Genomic DNA, 21,532 nt, shown 5'->3' on the forward strand with positions numbered 1-21,532 from the left:
ATAGATAATCGCGATAGCTCGTGCAATATTGGAAAATCAAGGGGTGTTATTGTTGGACGAGGCGACAAGCGCATTGGACAGTAAATCAGAGAAAGTAGTACAAGGTGTGCTTGGGCGAGAGATGGTTGGGCGAACAAGTGTTGTTGTGGCACATAGGCTAAGTACTATACAAAATTGTGATACAATTATTGTGTTGGACAAAGGCAAAGTTGTGGAGAAGGAACTCACTCTTCTTTGTTGGCTAAAAGGCCTATTGGAGTTTACTACTCTCTTGTTGGATAAGCATAATAAGTTTAGTTATTACAAAATATAGGGTAGACAGCATAGCGATTGTTCCCGATCTGTCTTTATTGAAAGCATGTAAAACAAAGTCCGAAAGGGTTTCCCCACAATATTATATTGTCTCTCTCCATTGTTGATGGTTTCTTGGAACGTCCATACTTTGCTAGAGCGCCAGCCATATAGTTTCCTTCCCGATATATATGAGTTATGGCCTCCAATCCAACAACATCAAGAAGAAAACTACAATCATTAAGAAGATGTGAGTTCTCGATGTTGTTCATCCTTAAATAAATTACATAATACATGCGAATTTGATTCCACTATAATTGGAAAGAGATTTTTTTGTGAATGAGACAACTTGGTAAACTTAACTACAGTATTTTCCAAAAAATATATCCTCATGTATACGTAGTTTCCTAATGTACTAATCCCATTATGATCGGAAAAAACTTTCCGAGGAAAAAAAAAGGAACTTTCCAATGAACAATCCTACTCAATCGAAGTAAACGGAAAACATTCTTATTTATGTTACTATATTAAAACCTTTTCCTAATATGAATCCTAATTCATATATAATTTCCAAAATTAGTGAGTTTTCTATTTTTTGTTTTTAATTTTGGTACCGATTACTTCCTTTCCATCATGGGAATATTGTAAAACTTTCTATTTTCTGATCAGATACACCTATAAAAGGTTGATGTAAGTATCACTTGCCGAGAACAAAAGAAGAATAAAAATCAAAGTATCGTGAATTTGTTATACAATATTTTTTTAGCATTGATCAATACGAAAGATGAAAACAACAACATTGGCTTCACTTCAAGATCTTCAGTCTCCAACTGAAGAAAAGCTTGTCACCATTCTCAGCATCGATGGAGGAGGCATTAGGGGAATCATACCTGCCACCATTCTTGAATACCTTGAATCTCAACTTCAGGTAAGAAACTTCCAATAATTACTTAAACATGCATATATTCTTATTTCTTTAGTTTTTTAGCTGGTGTTCGGTATCCGTATTGGGACCAACCTAAATCTCAATTTGTGTCGGAAAGTCCCACATTGTGGTAGAGCATTTCCTAACAAATGAGACTCTATGCCCACAACTGGAATCTGAGACATGTGATTAAGGGTGAAGAAGTATTTACCACCCCACCGCAACTTGCATCCATTCCCCATATGAGGCTTATTATAGTGTGTTTTGCTTATGTATGCAGTTTATTCTTTTTACAAGATGTTAATATGTGTTTCATGTTTATTGTTTTATTAATCTGTGAAATTCCTTAAAAATATTATTATTGGTTTTAAATGAAAGGTAGGTTTGTTTATTGTTCTAGAAATTTATTTGTTTATTCTATTATGCATGTTTTAAGTTGATAAATTGTTTCTGTTATTGATTAATTAAAATTTCAGATCATAAAAGTTGAGAAACAAAAACTTTAAATTTAAAAAATTGTCAATAATTTGGAGCTTGATAGAATATTGTTTGTTACTATTATTTATGTATCAGGAGTTTATTCGAGACTTTTAATTTTATATTCAGTTTTAAAAGAATCTTTAGTTCATATTTCTTTATACATAGGCATAAAATTTGTGCATAAGTTGTCAAAAAAAGACGTCAAAATTATCTTATTTCCAGACCGCATTATGAACCAAATATAAAGAAATTTTACAAATATAACTTTTTGACAAAATATCATATCTAATTCGTACGTTTAATCAAATTCTGTGATAAGCATACACTTTTTTGTGATCCTAAATAGTAAAACCTTTTGTACTCAATGTCTAGTACTGCTAGTATATATTCACAATCTTGTTCTAACTTATAAAATCGTGCATTTTTTAATCAGCATTAATGTGATAATTCTATGGAATAGCAAGTAGTAATAAATAACAAGTTTGGCAAATTAATGCTCTAGTTTAAACTTACAAGTTCAAAATTTGGACAACAGGAATTGGACGGAAAAGATGCAAGGCTCGCAGATTACTTCGATGTAATTGCAGGGACGAGCACAGGTGGATTGGTGACGGCTATGTTAACTGCACCAGACAAAGAGGGACGTCCACTTTTTGCTGCTAAAGATATTGTGCCCTTCTATCTTGAACATGGCCCCAAGATATTTCCACATAATGGGTAAAATCGATCACTTTTTAAATTTATTTACTGTTCGATTCTAAAAATATGTAGCAATAATTAACTAACGATTGAAGTTGCTTAATTTCAGAGGACTGCTTGGATCAATAAAAAGGATGCTGAAATCTCTAGTGAGACCAAAGTACGACGGGAAATATCTTCACAAAGTTATAAAGGAGAAACTAGGGGAGACTCGATTGCATGAAACTTTAACCAACATTGTTATTCCAACTTTTGATATCAAAAATTTGCAGCCAACTGTCTTCACTACATTTGAGGTTGGTTCCCTTTATGTTAATTAATAACATCCTTAAGTTTACAACTTGTATTCTTGAAAAGAATACTAAATTATTAATCTTTAGCTTTTAGCTAGCTAATTCTTGATCTCAATTTTATATATGACTTATTTATCAATCATTCAACATATATGCATAAAAGGGTAGCCTGGTCAACGACACATCTCGCGTTCACATAAAATTCGGAGAAGAGTCGCGACCTAAGATCGAGGGTATAATGTAGGCAAACTCGAACCTGCGACCTAATGTATATTTCATGCATCCTGCAGGCCAAAGAAAATTCATTAATGGATGCTCGGCTAACAGATATATGCATCAGCACATCTGCAGCTCCAACTTATCTTCCTGCTCACTATTTCAAGAACCAAGAAAAAGATGGCAACTTTCAAGAATTCAATCTTGTAGATGGTGGAGTTGCAGCCAACAATCCAGTAATTAATTATTTTATCATTATCTTTATTCCTAATATATATCTACTGTTGGGCTAAAACAACCCAAGACACTTTTAATATGTCGTGATATTATCCGCTTTGGGTTAAACCCGAACAGTTTTAATCAAAAAGTCTCATACCATTAAGAGATTCCTACGTACTATATATAGGCCCCCAATATTTTCAACTATCAATATGGGACTTTGTTCGCACATCTTCTTAATTTCTCATTAGTTCATGTAATTACTAACTGTTGATCATTTCTTTGTATATATATAGGCCCTTGTAGCAACAAGCCAAGTGACCAAACAAATCCTACACGGAAATCCAGATTTCTTTCCTGTAAAACCAGAGGATTATGGTCGATTTTTAATGATCTCATTAGGTACTGGATCATCAACAAAGATGAAACCAAAATACAATGCTAAAACAGCAGCAAAATGGGGTATTTGCAAATGGCTCCTCTATGGTGGTTCATCTCCAATCTTGGATCTTCTTACTCATGCCAGTGACGATATGGTTGATTTCCATATTTCTGCCCTCCTCCAAGCACTTCATTCCGAAAATAATTACCTTCGCATTCAGGTATTCATCCGTTTCATTTTATGTGAACCTAAGCACAAAGTAAAATAATAAGACATCTTAAAAAATGCTATAACATTATTTGTGTAACTATAAATGCATATTATTAAAGATAGAATGAGAATATAAGAGAGACATGACCTTATACGGTTACCCTTCTTTATAACAGCATCCCTATATAACAATAATTCACCATCAAAGTCAAGTCTTTTATGTTATAACATATATACGTTCTTTATAACTGCATTTCACCATAACATCCGAAAAATATCGAAACAAAAGAGACTGCTATAAAGTGATTTGACTGTAAATTAAAATCATCATTCAACTTAATTAACACTATTTTTGTAATTGATGATCATGATAGGATGACACATTGAATGGGACAGATTCCTCTGTTGACATATCAACAAAGGTTAACATGAAGAAATTAGTTGAAATTGGGAAGATTCTGTTGAAAAAAACAGTTTCAAGGATTAATTTGCAGACAGGTCTACTTGAACCATGTCAACATAGTGGCTCAAATGAAGAAGCTCTGAAAAGGTATATTCAAAATTGTCTACTGAATATCACTACACATCTTTTAGATATATTATATATAAAAGCAATACAGAAAATTTATTAATTTGTTTGGAATAATTGATTAACTAATAATTTTTTGTCAGGTTTGCCAAGTTGCTTTCTGAAGAAAGGAGACTTAGGAAATCCAAGGCAGCTTTAACAGGCCTAAGATCAGAGTAGCTGGTATTATTATTATTATTATTATTATTATTATTATTATTATTATTATTATTATTATTATTATTTTCAAGGTTTGAATTAGACGCTTCCTAACAAAAGTGATTTTGTTTCAGAGCTCGAATTGAGAAGCTCTGATTAAGAATGAAAGAGTACTTATCACTTTACCGCACCTTTAGTGGTTCTAATTTTTTGTTAATATATGTATTACGCTTGAGTTGTAAATAGATTTATTATATGTATATAGTTGGTGTTAATAGATGTAATCAATAGCAGTACTGTAGATAGTATTTGCTCTAGCAGTTGCATTCGTGTAGAATACATAGATTTAAGTTTTTTACGTTACTATACAAAATATATCAACTTATGCTCATTATATTAGCAAATTGTATTATATTTATTTTTTATATTAATGGAATTCGAGCTTGAACTATAACGTAGGGTAATTTTGCACCATAATCAAAAGAAAATGAGTAAAGTTCGACAATTTTCCCAAAAATATTTTGACACGTGAAATCTTCCAAGTAAAAATTGGAGCTCAGTTAAAGTCAAAACCAAAGGCAAATAACGGCGCAAGATGCACTTCTTTCGTCGTTTTTTCTTTTTCTTTTTTTAAGAAAATAATAGAGTAATTATTACTGTACACCAACTAACTAATACTTTGTTTGGGTCACTGTTTTATCTTTATTTTGTATAATGTATCGTTTAGTATTATATTATATTTTACTCTATTTCTTTTGGATATAAGATTTGGATCAGTGTTTTAAAACGCGGGGTGTAAGGCGAGGCGTTTTGTATATGCCTCAGCGGGGCGTAAACCCCATGGGTATTTAATTTTTAATATTTTATAAAATAATATAATTATAAAAAATATTATTAAATAGGTAAAATTGCATAAAATTTTGAAAAAAAAACTATAAATAAGTGAAATATATAATATATAAATCCCATATTATCTAATAAAATTATATAGAAGTCCCAAATAAAGTGAAATTATATAAGTGAAATTACATATAAATCCCAAATAATTATTTATAAGGGAAATATATATATATATATATATATATATATAAGTGAAATCTCATATTATCTAATGAAATTATAAATCCTAAATAAATAAGTGAAATTATATATAAATCCAATCAATACATATAAAAGCATGCATACATATAATCCCATAGTATATTTTGAAAGAGAGCAAGAGAAACACTGAACTTAAAAAACTAATTACATATATATTTATAAACTAACAGTGAAATATAAAAAGAGAGGAAAGTAATGAGTTCAAAATAATAAAGTTTTTACATGGAGGAAGGAACAAACCTGTTGAATTTGACATATAGAGAAGAATGGAGTTTTGTGTTGCAAAAAAAGTGATAAATCCTTGCTCTTGGTAGAGGCAGACTAGCGGAAAGAATTGAGAAAGACTTCTAATTTAGGGCTTTTAGCAATATTAAAAAGTTTACTTTTAAATTTAACATTTTTAATTCCTTTTTAAAAAGATGTCTCTTGGGCTTACGCCTCAACCAATAAACTCGCCCAGGCGTACGCCTCGAACTTCTATGTGTACGCCTTACGGGACTTTCGCCCACACCATCGCCCTGGGGCGTTTTTGGTGCGCCTCGCCCTAGGGCTTGCCCCACAAATGCCTTTTAAAACACTAGTTTGGATAAATCATACGATCTAATAACTTTTTCTTTTGTAATTGTATCGTATATTTTCATTAACTGATTAGTTTTTAAAAGTGCATTCAGTTACCGTAAATGTTGGATTTAGCAACACATAGAAATAAATCCAATATAAAGTACAAGTACTAGAGAATATATACCCATCCAAATATATTAAAAATTCAAGAATGTTAAATAACATCGTGAAAATATGCTCTGACATCGTGTTAGATAGTGAACATAACAACATTCGGAGGGACTAAATTCTAACCCTCTAGGATTAAAAATAGAGGGTAAATATATTTTATCAAATAATAAGTTTAGGAATAACATAACAATCCATTCATACCAAATAACTTGTTACATAAAATAGACATTTACTTTATTGTGTAACAATGAATTTGAATAAATTTAAACTAACAACCAAAGCAAACATGAGCTTAATTAAGTAACTATACAGTACAACTTTCAAAGCTTGTTTTTATACCAAAAAATACCTTTGTCTTGAGATCCATTATCTTTCTCGACATAGATGCACTCCTTTGTATCTCTCCACAATGCCTTCAAAATTGAGGTATCATCTAATCGGTAATAATCCCCTAATAATGGCTTTATAGCGTTGGCTGCCTCCATTGCATGGTAATGCGGTATATATGAGAATATATGATGCAAAACATGAGTATCTGTAACGTTATGGAGAACCTTATTCAACACACCAAAATCTATGTCTACTGTATAGTAGCTAAAGCTCCTCTTAGATAATCCCACTTGGACGAATTATAATATGGCAATGATGCGTGAGTGTGGTGCATAAGAGTTATTAGCACTATAAAGCCATTCACAATAAGGAGGGGCACCCCATATATGCATACAACCCAAGCTAGCCCTTGTGTCAAAGCAACACGATACAATACATAAGTGGCTGCAATCACACCTGCATCTGAAATGTAGATTTGTAGCATTTCACGATCGGTATATATCGGGCTATATGGATTATAGTGACATACAAAACGGCTATATTTTTGGCCGGAGATACTGAAAAGCAAGTATAAAGTCCAGGCAAAAGTAAAGGTGAAGGCAAGCACGAGTACTCGTCCTACTGGATTATTCAAGTATTTGTAGTACCATCTTAGTTTTTATTTAAGCCTGGGTATGTAGACCTCATCATTTTCCATGGAACAAGTATTGGCGTGGTGACGACGATGACTATGTAGAGAAGCGTGTCAAGATAATAGAAGGAAAAAAATATTTAAGAGAGAAAAACAATAAATTGCACAAGACAAGACAAGACAAGATTTACGTGGTTCGACAATTTTTGCCTACTCCACGGCCACACAAAGAATAGCTCTTTATTAATTGAGAGAGAAAGAAAAAGTTTTTGGGATGATCTACAAATGAAAATGTAGACCCCTATTTATAGGCATTTGAATGTCCTGTCGAGGTAAGTGCTTACATCATAAGAATGCTGATGTAAGAGCTTACATCATAAGAATGCCTAGGTAAACACATACATCACAAGAATGTCGATGTAAGCGCTTACATCATATTTTCATCTCTTTTTTATTTTTCTTTCTTTTGTTTTGTCTACTTTCACATACAACAATAGGTTTGGTCCTATCAATCTCCCCCTCAAACCTATGTTACATCAAGAAAGAAAATAAATAAAAAAATTGCTATTCCCTAGTGGAGCCTTCACGCTATCAGTCTTGAAGGCTAACTGAGGCAATGCACAACCTCAGTTTGTCAACACCGACAACTTTTGTCAACATGTCTGACGGGTTCTTTGATCCTGGTATCTTCTGTAGGGAAAGAGTTCATTCATTTATCAACTCTCGGATATGATGATACCTCAACTGGATATGCTTCGATCTTGCATGAAACACTGGATTCTTTGCAAGATGAATTGCACTCTGGCTATCGCTGAAAAGCTCACAATTGTCCTGCTCTTTACCTAGCTCTTTAACAAAATTCTTGAGCCAAATCATCTTTTTTCCAGCTTCTGAGATTGCCATGTACTCTGCTTCAGTGGTAGATAGAGCAACACTTTTCTGAAGTCTGGACATCCAACTAACAGCAGTACCACCTAAGGTGAACACGTAGCCCGTGGTACTTTTTCGACTATCCAGATCGCCGCCTAAATTTGCATCAGCAAAACCTTGTAAGATAATATTGCTCTTTTAAAAACAAAGTGTCATACCTGAGGTGCCTTGGAGATATTGCAATATCCATTTTACACCTTCCCAATGCTCCTTTCCTGGATCTGACATGTATCTACTGACAACTCCAATAGCATGGGCTATGTCAGGTCTAGTGCAAACCATAGCATACATCAAACTTCCTACTGCTGAAGCATACTGAACTTTGGACATGTACTTCCTTTCTTCATCTGTCTTAGGTGATTGGTCCTTTGACAGATTTAGATGGCTTCCGAGTGGAGTGCTTCTGGTCTTTGCATCATGAAGACTGAACCTGCTTAGTACCTTCTGTATGTACTTTTCTTGAGATAATGTTAAAGTTCCTTCCGACCTGTTTCTGCTAATCCTCATCCCAAGCATTTGCTTAGCTGGTCCTAAGTCTTTCATTTTAAAATCCTCTACCGGTTGTTTCTTAACCAAATTGATCTCATTTATGCTAGATCCTGCAATTAGCATATCATCAACGTACAACAGTAAAATAATATAGGATTCATCAAGATTTTTGATATAACAACAATGGTCCATCTCACATTGTGTGAAACCATTTTTATGCATGAATCCATCAAATTTCTTGTACCATTGTCGGGGAGCTTGTTTCAAACCATACAAACTCTTCTTCAACTTACACACAAGGTTTTCTTTACCAGAAACTTGAAAACCTTCAGGTTGCTTCATGTAGATGTCTTCTTCAAGGTCACCATGCAAGAAAGCAGTTTTAACATCTAGCTGCTCCAAATGCAAATTTTCTGCAGCTACGATACTTAGCACCAACCTGATAGTAGTTAATTTGACTACAGGAGAGAAGATCTCGGTGTAGTCAATTCCTTCCTTCTGCTGAAAGCCTTTTACTACTAATCGTGCTTTGTATCTCTTCTTACCATCATGCTTTTCCTTGACTCTGTACATCCACTTGTTCTGCAATGCCTTCTTTCCTTTTGGTAACTCCGTAAGTATCCATGTTTTATTCTTTTGAAGAGAATTCATCTCTTTTTTCATGGCTAGCTTCCACTTATCAGAGTTTATCACCTGCATTGCTTCAACAAAATGTTCTGGTTCTCCAACATCAGTAAGAAGTAAATAGTGAAGAGAGAGAGTTAACCTATCTGGAGCATTCGTGACTCTTTTAGATCTCCTCAATGTAGGTTCATGAGTAACAGAATCCGAATTTGATTCAGGTCCTGATTCTAGATTTGGTTCTGCATTTGATTCTATCTCTGGTTCCGGTTCTGATCCAGGTTTGGCTTCTAGTTCTTCATCTTCAATTTCAGAATAGGTTGTAATCCCTCTAGCCACTTCATTTTCTGAGATTTCTTCTAACTCAACTGTTTCAGACATTGTCTGTTTGCTGGTGTTGGTTGGTTCTACTTCAAACTTGTCCTTGTACATCACATTTTTATTAAAATGTGACATTCCTGTGTCTTAGAATTTTTCTATTCTGATCATTCCAAAATCGATAACCAAAATTATCATCACCATAGCCAATAAAGAAACATTTTTTGGCTTTAGGATCAAGCTTATCTCTATCATTAAAGTTTACATGCACATAAGCAACACAACCAAAATATTTCAGATGTGAGAGAGTTACCTTCTTTCCTGTTCATACCTCCTCGGGAATTTCAAAATTCAGCGGTACAGAGGGTCCCCTATTTATGAGGTAAGTTGTCATGTTAACAGCCTCAGCCCAAAAATACTTCGGCAATCCAGAATGTATTCTCATACTTCTGGATCATTCATTCAGGGTTCTGTTCATCCTTTCAGCAACACCATTTTGTTCCGGTGTTCCAGGAACTGTCTTGATCATTCTGATCCCATTCTCCGAGCAAAGTGCTTTGAACTCTTGGCTATCATACTCTCCTCCATTGTCAGACTTCAGACATTTAACTTTAGATTTGTCTGATTTTCAATTTCAGCTTTCTATCTTTTAAAGGTAACAAAAACATCAGATTTATTTTTCAAAAAATAAACCCATACCTTTCTTGTGGAATCATCAATGAAGGTGACATAATAGCGTGAGCCTCCTAGAGAAGTTACAGGGGCTGGTCCCCACACATCTATATGCATTAGTTCCAGTTTCTCTTTCTTTAACGTCTTTCCCACCTTTGAGAAACTAACTCTCTTTTGTTTCCCGTAAATGCAATCTTCGCACAAACCTAATTCAATATGTTTTAGGTTTGGAAACTTTTCTTTGGATGCCAAAAGCTTCATTCCCTTATCACTTATATGCCCGAGCCTCCGGTGCCACAATGTTGTATCACGAACATGATCAACGGTTGCTATAGTATCTCTTTCTATTGTAGTTGCATACAGTGTTCCCCTTTTGAAGCCTCGTGCCACAACCAAATTCCCTTTGGTTATCTTCCACGATTCGTTGCCAAATGTTGTTGTATATCCTTCATCGTCAATCTGACCCATAAATATCAGATTTTTCTTGAGGCCAGGAACATGTCGTACATTTTGCAATTTCCATAGTGTGCCTTGTGAAGTCTTTATATGAACTTCTCCTTTTCCGGAAATGTCAAGAGGTTCGTCGTCTGCTAGATAAACTTTCCCAAATTTTCCAGCAATATAATTATGCAATAATTATTTGCATGATGTAGAGTGAAAGGATGCACCTGAGTCCAGAATCCAAGATTCGACTGGACTGTCTGCACAATAAATTAGTGCATCACCGACTTGTTCAGCAATTACATTTGCTGAATTTTCTTCCTTCTTTTTCTTTGGTTCTCTACACTGGCTACTGTAGTGACCCTTTTTATCGCAATTCCAACAAGTAATGTCCTTGCAATATTTGGATTGTCCTCTTCTCCTTGACTTTGATCTGCCACGACCATAACTTTGTCCTCTTTGGTTGATTCTCCCCCTGCTTTCGGTACTAAAAGCAGATCCTGGGAATCACTTGATTCTCTTCGGCGAATATCTTCGCTTAGACAAGTATCTAATATCATTCAATTTGAGTTTGATACTTCCTGATGAACTGCTAACTGCAGTTACTGTTGCAGACCAACTCTCCGGTAGAGATGATAGTAGAATCAACGCCCTGATTTCATCATCAATTGTTATATTAACAGAACTCAACTGAGTTAATATTGTATTAAACTCATTGATATGTTCCGTGACTGATCCACCTTCTGTCATTTTTAAGTTAAACAATCGACGCATCAAATAGACTTTATTTGAAACAGATGGCTTCTCATACATATTCGATAACGCCTTCATCAAGTCTGCAATGGTCTTCTCGTTAATGATGTTAAACGCCACATTTTGTGTTAGCATCAAACGAATCACACCAAGAACTTGGCGATCTAATAGATCCCAATCCGCTTTGGACATAGTCTCCGGTTTCACCTCGATCAGAGGTAAATGTAATTTTTTATGGTACAAATAGTCCTCTATTTGCATCTTCCAAAATCCAAAATCTTTTCTATTGAACTTGTCAATCTTAACCTTCCCTTCTTCCGATGCCATTTTTCATAAAAAATAATTTATGTGAATAGTGCTTGTGAATAGTAACGATGATCAATAGTGTCGCACTATTCTTGTGAATAGTACCTGCACCAATACTGTACTTTTCTACCAAAATTACACTGTCTGTGCTCTGATACCAGTTGTAGAGAAGAGTGTCAAGATAATAGAAGGAAAAGAATATTTAAGAGAGAAAAACAATAAATTGCACAAGACAAGATTTACGTGGTTCGGCAATTTTTGCCTACTCCACAGCCACACAAAGAATAGCTCTTTATTAATGGAGAGAGAAAGAAGAAGTTTTTGGGATGATCTACAAATAAAAATGTAGACCCTTATTTATAGGCATTTGAATGCCCTGCCGAGGTAAGCGCTTACATCATAAGAATGTTGATGTAAGCGCTTACGTCATAAGAATGCCGAGGTAAGCGCTTACATCATATTTTCATCTCTTTCTAATTTTTCTTTCTTTTGTTGTCTACTTTCACATACAACAATAGGTTTGGTCCTATCAGACTATGTTTACATGAGAAGTATGTCGTTAAAAGTGCAGAATGGAGTATGAGACCAACAATATCATCTACCCATTGGTATTCATTAAAGCCAAAGTGGCCACATTCATGGCCAATGATCCATATACCTGTGCAAACACAACCCTGAATGATCCAGTAAGCCGGCCATTATGTAACTATACGGGGATGGAAGGAGATTGAAGTAAGTGGCGGCGATGTAGTAGAAAATGGAAACAAGTATGAGATCTTGAACAAGATAATAGAACGAACGAACAAGGGATCGATGAAAGCAGTGAGGAGGGATAGCCTTTTTTATGTCACCAATTGTAAACGGGGGCTTTGAAGATGGAGCTCTTTGGAGAGTATTTTTCTTAGTTTTAGTTGTTGAAGATGACATATTACCACCGGCTCCCATTTTTGTTCTTCAGCCGCGAATCTGCAACAATTAAGTTTGCTGCAAATTAATGTTGGTTCATCTATTGTAGTCATTGAGTAAATACAAAAATGTTAACAGAAAACAATTCAACAATCGGAAAGAAAGGGCAGCCCAGTGCACAAGGCATCCGGCCTTCATGCAGGGATTCAGGAAAGAGCTGCACCCTAGGGGTGTGATGTAGGTAGCCTACCCCAATGTAAGGATCAATGACTGGTTCCACGGCTCGAATCTGTGAGCTATAGATCAGACAAATACAACTTTACCGTTGCTCCAAAACTCCCTTCAGCTAATGATAAATATTTCCCCTGGCCAAATGCTTCATATGTTAGGCAACTAACCTATAATCTATTTGAAACAAATCTCCAATTAACCTAAAAACCCAGTTAAGACTAATTGTAGCAGTTTATTTACTGTTTATACTTTGATTATTGCAGAGGGCCTATTTGTCAACTACTGAAACTAAGTAAAGATAGATATTAGTGAAAAGAAATACTACCTCAAAATAAAAAAATAAAAACACCTTGTAGCCTTACCGAAAAGGCACCACTCCTCTTATTGAAGAAGCCCAACGGTTCAAGAAGGAAAAAAAAAGCCCAACAATTTCTTCTGTCGATTAGTTCTTTTTCGCAAAAATACAAGATAAACTCCTATCTATCTGTTTTTCCGGCCTTCTATTTGATTTCCTTTAACAGTTGTATTTTAACAGTTGTATTATTGCATCTCTTCTTCTCTTTATCCAGTGAGAAGAAATTTCAACAGTCTGTAGTATGACTAAACTCTCATGTTGTTCACATACCAAATTCTTTCTTCCTCGGTACCAGCCAAGACATTCAGATTGGCCCTGGCTAAGAATTTTCTGACCATTAACCATTTCCCTAGCTAGATCCTTTTCACACTTGAAATAAGCTTTATTATGGGAGTATTTCATTGTGCTGATTTGATGAAATCTAGACAGGAATGGAAGTGGTTACAGCGCTGAGAGGCTTTCGCCGGTCGGAATGCACGAACTAGCAAAAGTGGTTCGGTAAAGTTTCCAGCGGTGATTTCTATTCTTATTGTTTTGTACAAGAATCCATTGACCTTGGTATTTTTGTCTTAATTTTCATAGGCTTAATTTTAGTTGAAGGATGATATTTTGTTGATTCAGTCGATTAAGAATTTTATTTGCCTTTATATTTTGGATGGATGATAGGTGATGGTATCTGCAGAGAGAAAATGGAGGCTGGCAAGCCATTTTGTTAGAGGCATTTATTTGGATAAAAATAGTGATTGGGTCAGAGAATATTTCAAAGTTTTTGCTGGTGTCTTTGAAGTTGTGATCATGAAAGATCGGACCACTGACCATGCTCCTGGTTTTGGATTTGTTGTCTTTGCAAAGGCTATTATTTTTCTTTTATATATGTTATGTATTTTATGTTATTATATTATGAGTCTATCAATAGTACTGATATATCGTCACTTGGTGCTTTCTTGAGCTGAGGGTCTCCTGGAAACAACCTATCTGTCTCTCGGGGTAGGGGTAAGGTCTGCGTACATACTACCCTTCCCAGACCTCACTTGTGGGATTATACTGGGATGTTGTTGTTGTTGTTGTTGCAGAGGCTATTATTGTTGAAAAAAGCTAAAGAAAAACACATGACTGATGGTAGAACTATAAGTGAAACAGTAATTTCTGAACGACATCTTCTGAAGTGTTCATTTGCAATTTTTATTAAAATTTTGTGTCAATTTTTTCATCAAATTCACGTGTTGTCTATGAAACATGTCGAATACAGAATTTCTAATTATGTCCAAATTTCTTCAAGTTCTCTCTGTTAGATACTTATCATGGAGTAATCTAATTGTTGCTTTAGAACTGTTATAATTACTTAAAATTACCATAATACATATTGGAATTTACGTTCATGAATTTAAACAGTTCCATCCGTTGACATATGATCTAAAATAATGATATTACATCACCTGGTCAAAGAAATTGATTCAGTTTGACGAGTGTTATTAGAACTACATAAGCGAATTTGTTTGGAGCTACTAGGGGAGGTATTAAAAGTGCTCAGTTATGGCACCATTTGTCAAGTATCTTGATCTATAAAAAATTGAGGGTTAAAATGCTAATCTGTTGCACGAGATGAAAGGGTAGTAATTAGTATTTTGGCAATACTGATCAAAATTATGCCTTAATTAGGCAGATGTAGCTCTTATGATTTTGGCTTAATCATCAGATTCGCTTTAAATTGTCAAATTTACTTGTAACCCCATAACCAGAAAACTATATGTTTGTAGCAAGGCAAGGAAATTCAAATAATATAGTAATTATATTGCCAGCAAAACAATGTGTTATTTAATGAAAAATCAGATAATACACTAGAAAACAATGTGTGTTATGTTAATATATTCTTTTGTTAAGAGGTAGAGTCAGAAACAATTGATTCTTTCTTCTTTTCTTATTCAAGGTATTTGCACATTGTTTGCCAAAATTTGATTGAACAGTTAACGAAGAAGTAAATTGTAGGAAAGAAGGAGGAAATAAAAGAAAGAAGAAAAAAATAAATTGAGGATTTTTAATCTATTTTATCTTGATTAAATTTCATAATAATAATATATGAATAAGGAGCATAAATAGAGCAACTGATACATGGTCAAGTCCGAGTTATTGCAAAAGTTGTTATGTTTGGTTTTCAGCAATATATGGATTACATACTGTTAATGACAGGTTGAAGCTATGGGACAAGATGAGGCAAATCCACAGCATACAACAAGGACCTTGGCTAGCTATGGGAGACTATAATGCTGTTGTACATACACAAGATAGATTATATGGTACAAAGGTCCAAGATATGGAAACAAAAGATTTTAAGGAGTATATGAGGGATACAGGAATGAATGAGTTGCAATGTGTGGGGAGGAACTACACCTGGACTAATAATCATACCTATAGCAGAATTGACAGGGGACTTGTAAATACTACTTAGATGATGACAATGCCAAATGTGAAAGTTCAGATGCTGGAACCAATGGTATCTGATCACTCGCCACTGAAGCTAGAAATCTGTCAGGCACAAGGAAAGAAGAATAGGCCTTTCAAGTTCTTTAACTGTATTACTGACCACCCTCAGTTCATGCAACACATTGAAGAAGCTTGGAAGGATAGGAGCACAAATGGTAGAATGCAGACAGTATGGAACAATCTTAAAGGGGTAAAAGAAGCTATCAAGAGCCTAAATACTCATCATTACAAAGGGGTCGATGGAAAGATCAAAGAGATAAGGAGGGAGCTGCAGGGAATACAAGAGGAAATGAGCTCAAAGCTGCAGAATAAGGAGCTAATTGATAAAGAAAAAGAATTGAAGGGTGAATTAGAAAAATGGGGAAAGATAGAAGAAAGCATATACAGGCAAAAGTCAAGAGTGCAATGGTTGAAGTTGGGAGATTCTAATTCAGCTTACTTCTATGCACAAATGAAGAAAAGGAATCACTTGAATGGAATCCAAAGCTTAACAAACGAGGTGGGAACTCAGTTCATGATGGAGGAAGATATAGAAGCAGAGATACTAGGATACTATAAAAAAATTGCTTGGATCAAGAGCTGACAACATACCAGCCATCAATCCAAATACCATGAAGTAAGGAACAACATTAAATAGAGACCAACAGGTTAAGCTAATAAAGCCAGTCTCCAAGGAGGAAGTGTGGGAAGCCATGAAGGGTATAAGTGACCTTAAAATACCTGGTTATGATGGGTTTAATGCCTTATTTTTCAAGAAGACTTGGCAGATTGTAGGTGAAGATATAATAATGGCAGTGTTGGAATTCTTTGAAACAGCACATATGCATAAACCTATTAACTGCACAGCAATAACTTTAGTGCCTAAAGTCAGAAACCCTATGAGTATTAAAGAATATAGGCCTATCTCATGTTGCACAGTTCTATACAAAGTGATCTCCAAGGTTATAACCAGGAGATTGCAGGAAGTTATGGAGGACTTAGTAGACAACACACAATCAGCTTTTGTGCCTGGAAGAGTGATAGCTGATAACATAATTCTAAGCTATGAATTAGTGAAAGGCTATGGAATAAGAGGAGTATCACCCAGATGTATGATGAAACTGGATATGGAGAAAGCTTATGACTCAATTGAATGTCCATTCATGGAGCAAGTTCTAAATGCATTGGCTTTTCCTGACAAATTTGTGAAATGGGTTATGACATGCATGGGGACTGTGACTTATACTGTGATGATAAATGAAAACCTGACAAAACCATTTGAGGCCAAGAGGGGGTTAAGACAAGGAGACCCTATATCTCCATTTTTGTTTGTGCTGGCAATGGAGTACTTAACAAGAAGCCTCAAAACACTGAACCAGATACCAGATTTCAACTACTATCCTAAGTGTGCAAAGATGAAAATCTTGCAGCTTGGATTTGCTTATGACCTTTTATTGTTTTGCAGGGGTGATATAGGCTCAATAAAGCTCTTGTTCCAATGCTTCATGGAGTTATCAAATGCTTCTGACCTGATGATCAATAAACACAAGAGTTCCATCTTCTTTGGTGGAGTATCACAAGCTGATTAGGAGGAAATCCTAGAGTTTCTAGGAATTCAAAAGAGTAAGCTGTCAGTAAGGTACCTAGGTGCCCCTCTAAGTTCAAAAAGAGTATCCATAGCCCAGTGCCAACCTCTAATCGACAAGATAATGGAAAGAATAGAGTCATGGACTGCCAAATTTCTATCTTAGGCTAGCAGAGTCCAATTAATAAAAAGTGTGTTGTTCTCTATACAGACATACTGGGCACAAGTTTTTGTGTTGCCTAAAAAGATTACAAAGTTAATTGAAGCAATGTGTAGAAGTTTTTTGTGGACTGGCGAAGGAAGTATATCGAAGAAGGCTCTACTGACATGGGAGAAAGTCTGCTTGCCTAAATCTGCAAGAGGCTTCAACATTAGGAATATAGCTGTGTGGAACAAGGCTGCCATCTGTAAGCAATTCTAGAATTTGTACAAGGAGAAAAAGAAATTGTGGATCCAGTGGATACATAGCTACTACATCAAAGGAAGACACATATGGGATGTTCAACTAAAACAAGCATCGTGGATAGTGAATAAGATCTTAAAAGCAAAGGAGACATTCATGGATGCAGGACTCAGCTATGAAGACATCATGAATATGCAAAGCTGCTCAATCAAAAACATATATCACAAGTTGTGTGGAAGATTTGAAAAAGTTAGTTGGAGAAGGATAGTCTGCCATAATACAGGATGCCCACAATGGACATTTATTCTAACTGTGGCAGCTCATGGGAAGCTATACACAAAGGATAGATTGCAGAAGTGGGGATTGTAGGTGGATCAGAAGTGTATATTGTGCAACCAAGCCAATGAAACTATACAGCACTTGTTTTTTGAATGCACATATGCGAAAGCATTATGGAGCGCGTTGTTAACATGGCAAGGAATTAGAAGACCTATAGCTGGTTGGGATGAGGAACTACGATGGGCTGAAAAGAAGACTAAAAGAAATACAGCTGCTGCAGAGTTGTATAAAATGGTAGTAGCAACAACAATATACCATGTATGGAAAGAAAGAAATACTAGAATTTTTCAAGCAAAGGTGACAGGTTGGGAAGCAATGAGTAAAAAGATCATTCAAGAGATACATTGTCGAAGTACCAAACATACAGCGGGGATACTACATAGACTAGATTGGTACCCAGTGTAATAGTTAGATATAAGCGTATATAACAACATATGGGGAGGGGGTGAAGTATAGGAAAGAAGGTTATCTTGTAAGGTTTTTTGGACTTACTTGTAACTATTTTCCCTGGTAATACAAAGTTTAATTACCAAAAAAAAATAATAATAATCCACCCATATCTTTTATAACTGCGAAGCGCGGCCTGTTTACTAGTTTGTGTATATATAATGCCCTGGCCCTGGCTTTTGAGTGTTTCACACTTAAGAGTCGATATACATACATACATACATACATACATACATACATACATACATACATACATACATACATACATACATACATACATACATACATACATACATACATACATACATACATACATACATACAAGGTATGTAAGGATTATGATCACCTTACTATCTTGTCGTTTTTATTTTGCTGTTATACGACTTTTTGGCGTTGTCCCTTCTTGTCTATATTTTTATTAATGTGGTGCTTATGTTTTCCTGAGCCGAGGGTCTATTGGAAACAGTCTCTATCATCACAAGGTAAGGTAGGGGTATGATCTACGTGCACACTACTCTAGACCCTACAGTCTGAGATAATACTAGGCATGTTTTTGTATGCATGGATTATGATATATGAATTAGTAATGTAGAGATTATAATACATAAATTAGTTTTATCTGACATTTGGTTCATTGCATAAGAATTGGATATATAGTGTTTAACTTAATTAAAATTTTGTTTGATTTAAAACTACAATAAATTTGCTTACAATTATATCCTTGAACAACTGAGTATCCTAGACGAGATTTGATCAGCAGTAAGGGGCAATTTTGACTTTTTAGGAACTTTATCATGATATGGCTAATACAAATATATTGTTATCCCATATTGCATTAGGTATGGAATAATAAATGTATTGATTTATAACTTACACAAGAAATTAGCTAGGTAGAAACTGAAAAATAATATACCTATAACCAGCTGCGGAGCTAGAGCTTCAGTTACGTGTTTGAGCGAATCCATTAAATTTGATCGGACCATATATCTATCATAAGAAATTCATTGAATATATAATATTAATTTAGTATCTAATAACTTAAATATATTAAAATTCTGAACTCACAAACTTCAAATCATAGCTCCGTATATGCTTACTTTTTTTTTGTTTTTTTTAAATTTCTCGAATTCCCATCTGCCCTTTCATATATAGCAAAAGAAGTGTTACAAGGAGGAGGACCAAACCATGCCTCCAAGGTTACATTTGACACTTGATAACAAATAAGTACATAATTTTATACCATGATTGTTTTTTCTAAATAGTATACCATACCAAATACTCCATTAATGATTTGGCCAATTAAATTCCTTCATTAATGGCAGATCTACAAACTGACAATGCTAGAGTTAATTAAAGGAGAGACTTAGATAAGAACAGAAGAGGCCATATGCATTAGATTCAGTTTATTATTGTTATTATAATTAACTTTGTGGAGTTGGCTGATTATAAGATACCCTATACAATAATGTTGTTTATTTGAAAAACGAATAGTCTTATACGTTTTTGCAGAAAATAAATAAAACCTAAATGAAAAGTTGAAAGTACAACATCTAGCAACTGATGTGATGAGTTTGAAGCCCAAATTAGAAAGGGAGTAGTTAAAATTAGAACAAGATGAGAAACAAGAGTAGAGTCTATCAAAACCAACTCTTCCAACTATTCTTTAAATAAGGGTGCTAAATACGCGAAAAATTGGTATATAGCTACTTTTTAGGTCGGCTATTAGAGTTTAGCCATATTTTAAATTGTATTGGTAAGGTAGCCACTCAATAATGTGAAAATACAAATCTGAAAAAAAAAAATTATACCCCAACATTAAAGCACATATACAACTCCAGCAATCGATGTTGGAATTCAAAGTGCTAACAAGTGGAACACTAGTATACTATGCTAGAGTTCAAACATCAACTAAAATACAGACAACTCCAGCAATCATTGCTGGATTTTGAAGCCCATTAAAATATGATGGAGTTCAAAATATAGGGTTTGTTCAAACTTTTATAGGTTTAAACCCCAAAAACGATTATCGGGGTTTGAATCCTTTCACATTGATTCACCCATGATACCTTCCTATGAACTACCAGAATTGTTCCTGAATTTTATACTTGTAAATACTCAAAAATCAGGAATCGTTTCTGAGTCTTCAAACCCAGTACCGATTGTTGAAACTGTATTCCGTGTTTTAATCAAACCAATGGCTACTTTGTCGGTCCATTTAAAAAGGTGGTCAAATTCTAATAATAGGGTCGAAAAGTGGCTATGCCATATTTGTCCACCATCATGCCCCGATTGTGCAAAGATTTTATTTTGAACATGAGGCCAAGGGGAGAAATTCATAAATAATCAGATTTACAAGTGGTTATTCAAAAATAGCCACAGTTTCAAAAGTAATCAAAATTTAACCACTTTTTATGTAAAGATAAATTTGAACTAAAAAACTGTTCAAAATCTGAACAATACTCCAGCATGATATACTGGAATTCCAGCATAATATACTGGAATTCCAGTATAATATATTGAAGTTCCAGTATAATATAACGGTCCAACATAATATGTTGGAAGTTCATATACAGGTGCACCGATCTCCAATATATTATGCTCGAATTTTCCGTGTTGCAACAAAATTGTGGGTATTTTTCAATGACTTTGCAAATGTTGGCTATTTTTTAATGACCCGTTCGAAAACTGACTAGCCCGTGCTATTTTTACGCTATTAAGCCCAGTCTTTTGTTGGCTCGTGGCCTCATAAAGTTGGGCTTGGCTGCCCCTTGAGGCCCAACTTGAAAAACTTAAAATTAGTTTGAAAAAAGGGAAATTTACACAAATATTCCAAATAAATCTCAACTTACCAACCTCTAGCTATTAGTCATAGATTTACCAAAACTAGCCAACAAAAATTGAAAAACCAAATAATAGGGTTCTTTCTATCATAGAATCACATGCAAAAATCACCCTCCATATTTTTAAGCATGATTAGCAACATTAGACAAAAGATGGAAAGGAAATTTCATGGACGGGGTAGCAAATAAGGTGATGAAAT

General features: G+C 34.7%; 2 protein-coding genes, 1 long non-coding RNA gene and 1 pseudogene across 4 annotated transcripts; 3 read left to right on the plus strand and 1 right to left on the minus strand.

Moving 5' to 3' along the window:
* Positions 1-1,075: 1,075 nt before the first annotated feature.
* Positions 1,076-4,463, plus strand: LOC104241494 (patatin-like protein 2). The gene is made up of 7 exons (XM_009796431.1): positions 1,076-1,219; positions 2,232-2,413; positions 2,505-2,691; positions 2,979-3,140; positions 3,420-3,725; positions 4,090-4,265; positions 4,388-4,463. Exons 1-7 carry the CDS (start codon positions 1,076-1,078, stop codon positions 4,461-4,463), a joined length of 1,233 nt encoding a protein of 410 aa, XP_009794733.1.
* Positions 4,464-6,595: 2,132 nt separating this feature from the next.
* Positions 6,596-12,711, minus strand: LOC104241492 (delta(12)-fatty-acid desaturase FAD2-like; annotated as a pseudogene).
* Positions 12,712-13,249: 538 nt separating this feature from the next.
* LOC138884610 (uncharacterized) lies at positions 13,250-14,460 on the plus strand. 2 transcript variants are annotated; one of them, XR_011404698.1, is made up of 2 exons: positions 13,250-13,816; positions 13,925-14,460. It is a non-coding gene; the product is annotated as an uncharacterized lncRNA (long non-coding RNA). The 2 variants fall into 2 exon arrangements; XR_011404697.1 differs by having other exon boundaries at positions 13,250-13,756.
* Positions 14,461-15,707: 1,247 nt separating this feature from the next.
* Positions 15,708-16,322, plus strand: LOC104241495 (uncharacterized). Its single transcript, XM_009796432.2, has one exon. The coding sequence runs from the start codon at positions 15,708-15,710 to the stop codon at positions 16,320-16,322; it is 615 nt and encodes a 204-aa protein (XP_009794734.2).
* The last annotated feature ends 5,210 nt before the right edge of the window (positions 16,323-21,532 follow it).

This window comes from Nicotiana sylvestris, unplaced genomic scaffold (genome assembly GCF_000393655.2).
Source record: "Nicotiana sylvestris unplaced genomic scaffold, ASM39365v2 Un00005, whole genome shotgun sequence".
NCBI classification, from domain to species: domain Eukaryota; kingdom Viridiplantae; phylum Streptophyta; class Magnoliopsida; order Solanales; family Solanaceae; genus Nicotiana; species Nicotiana sylvestris.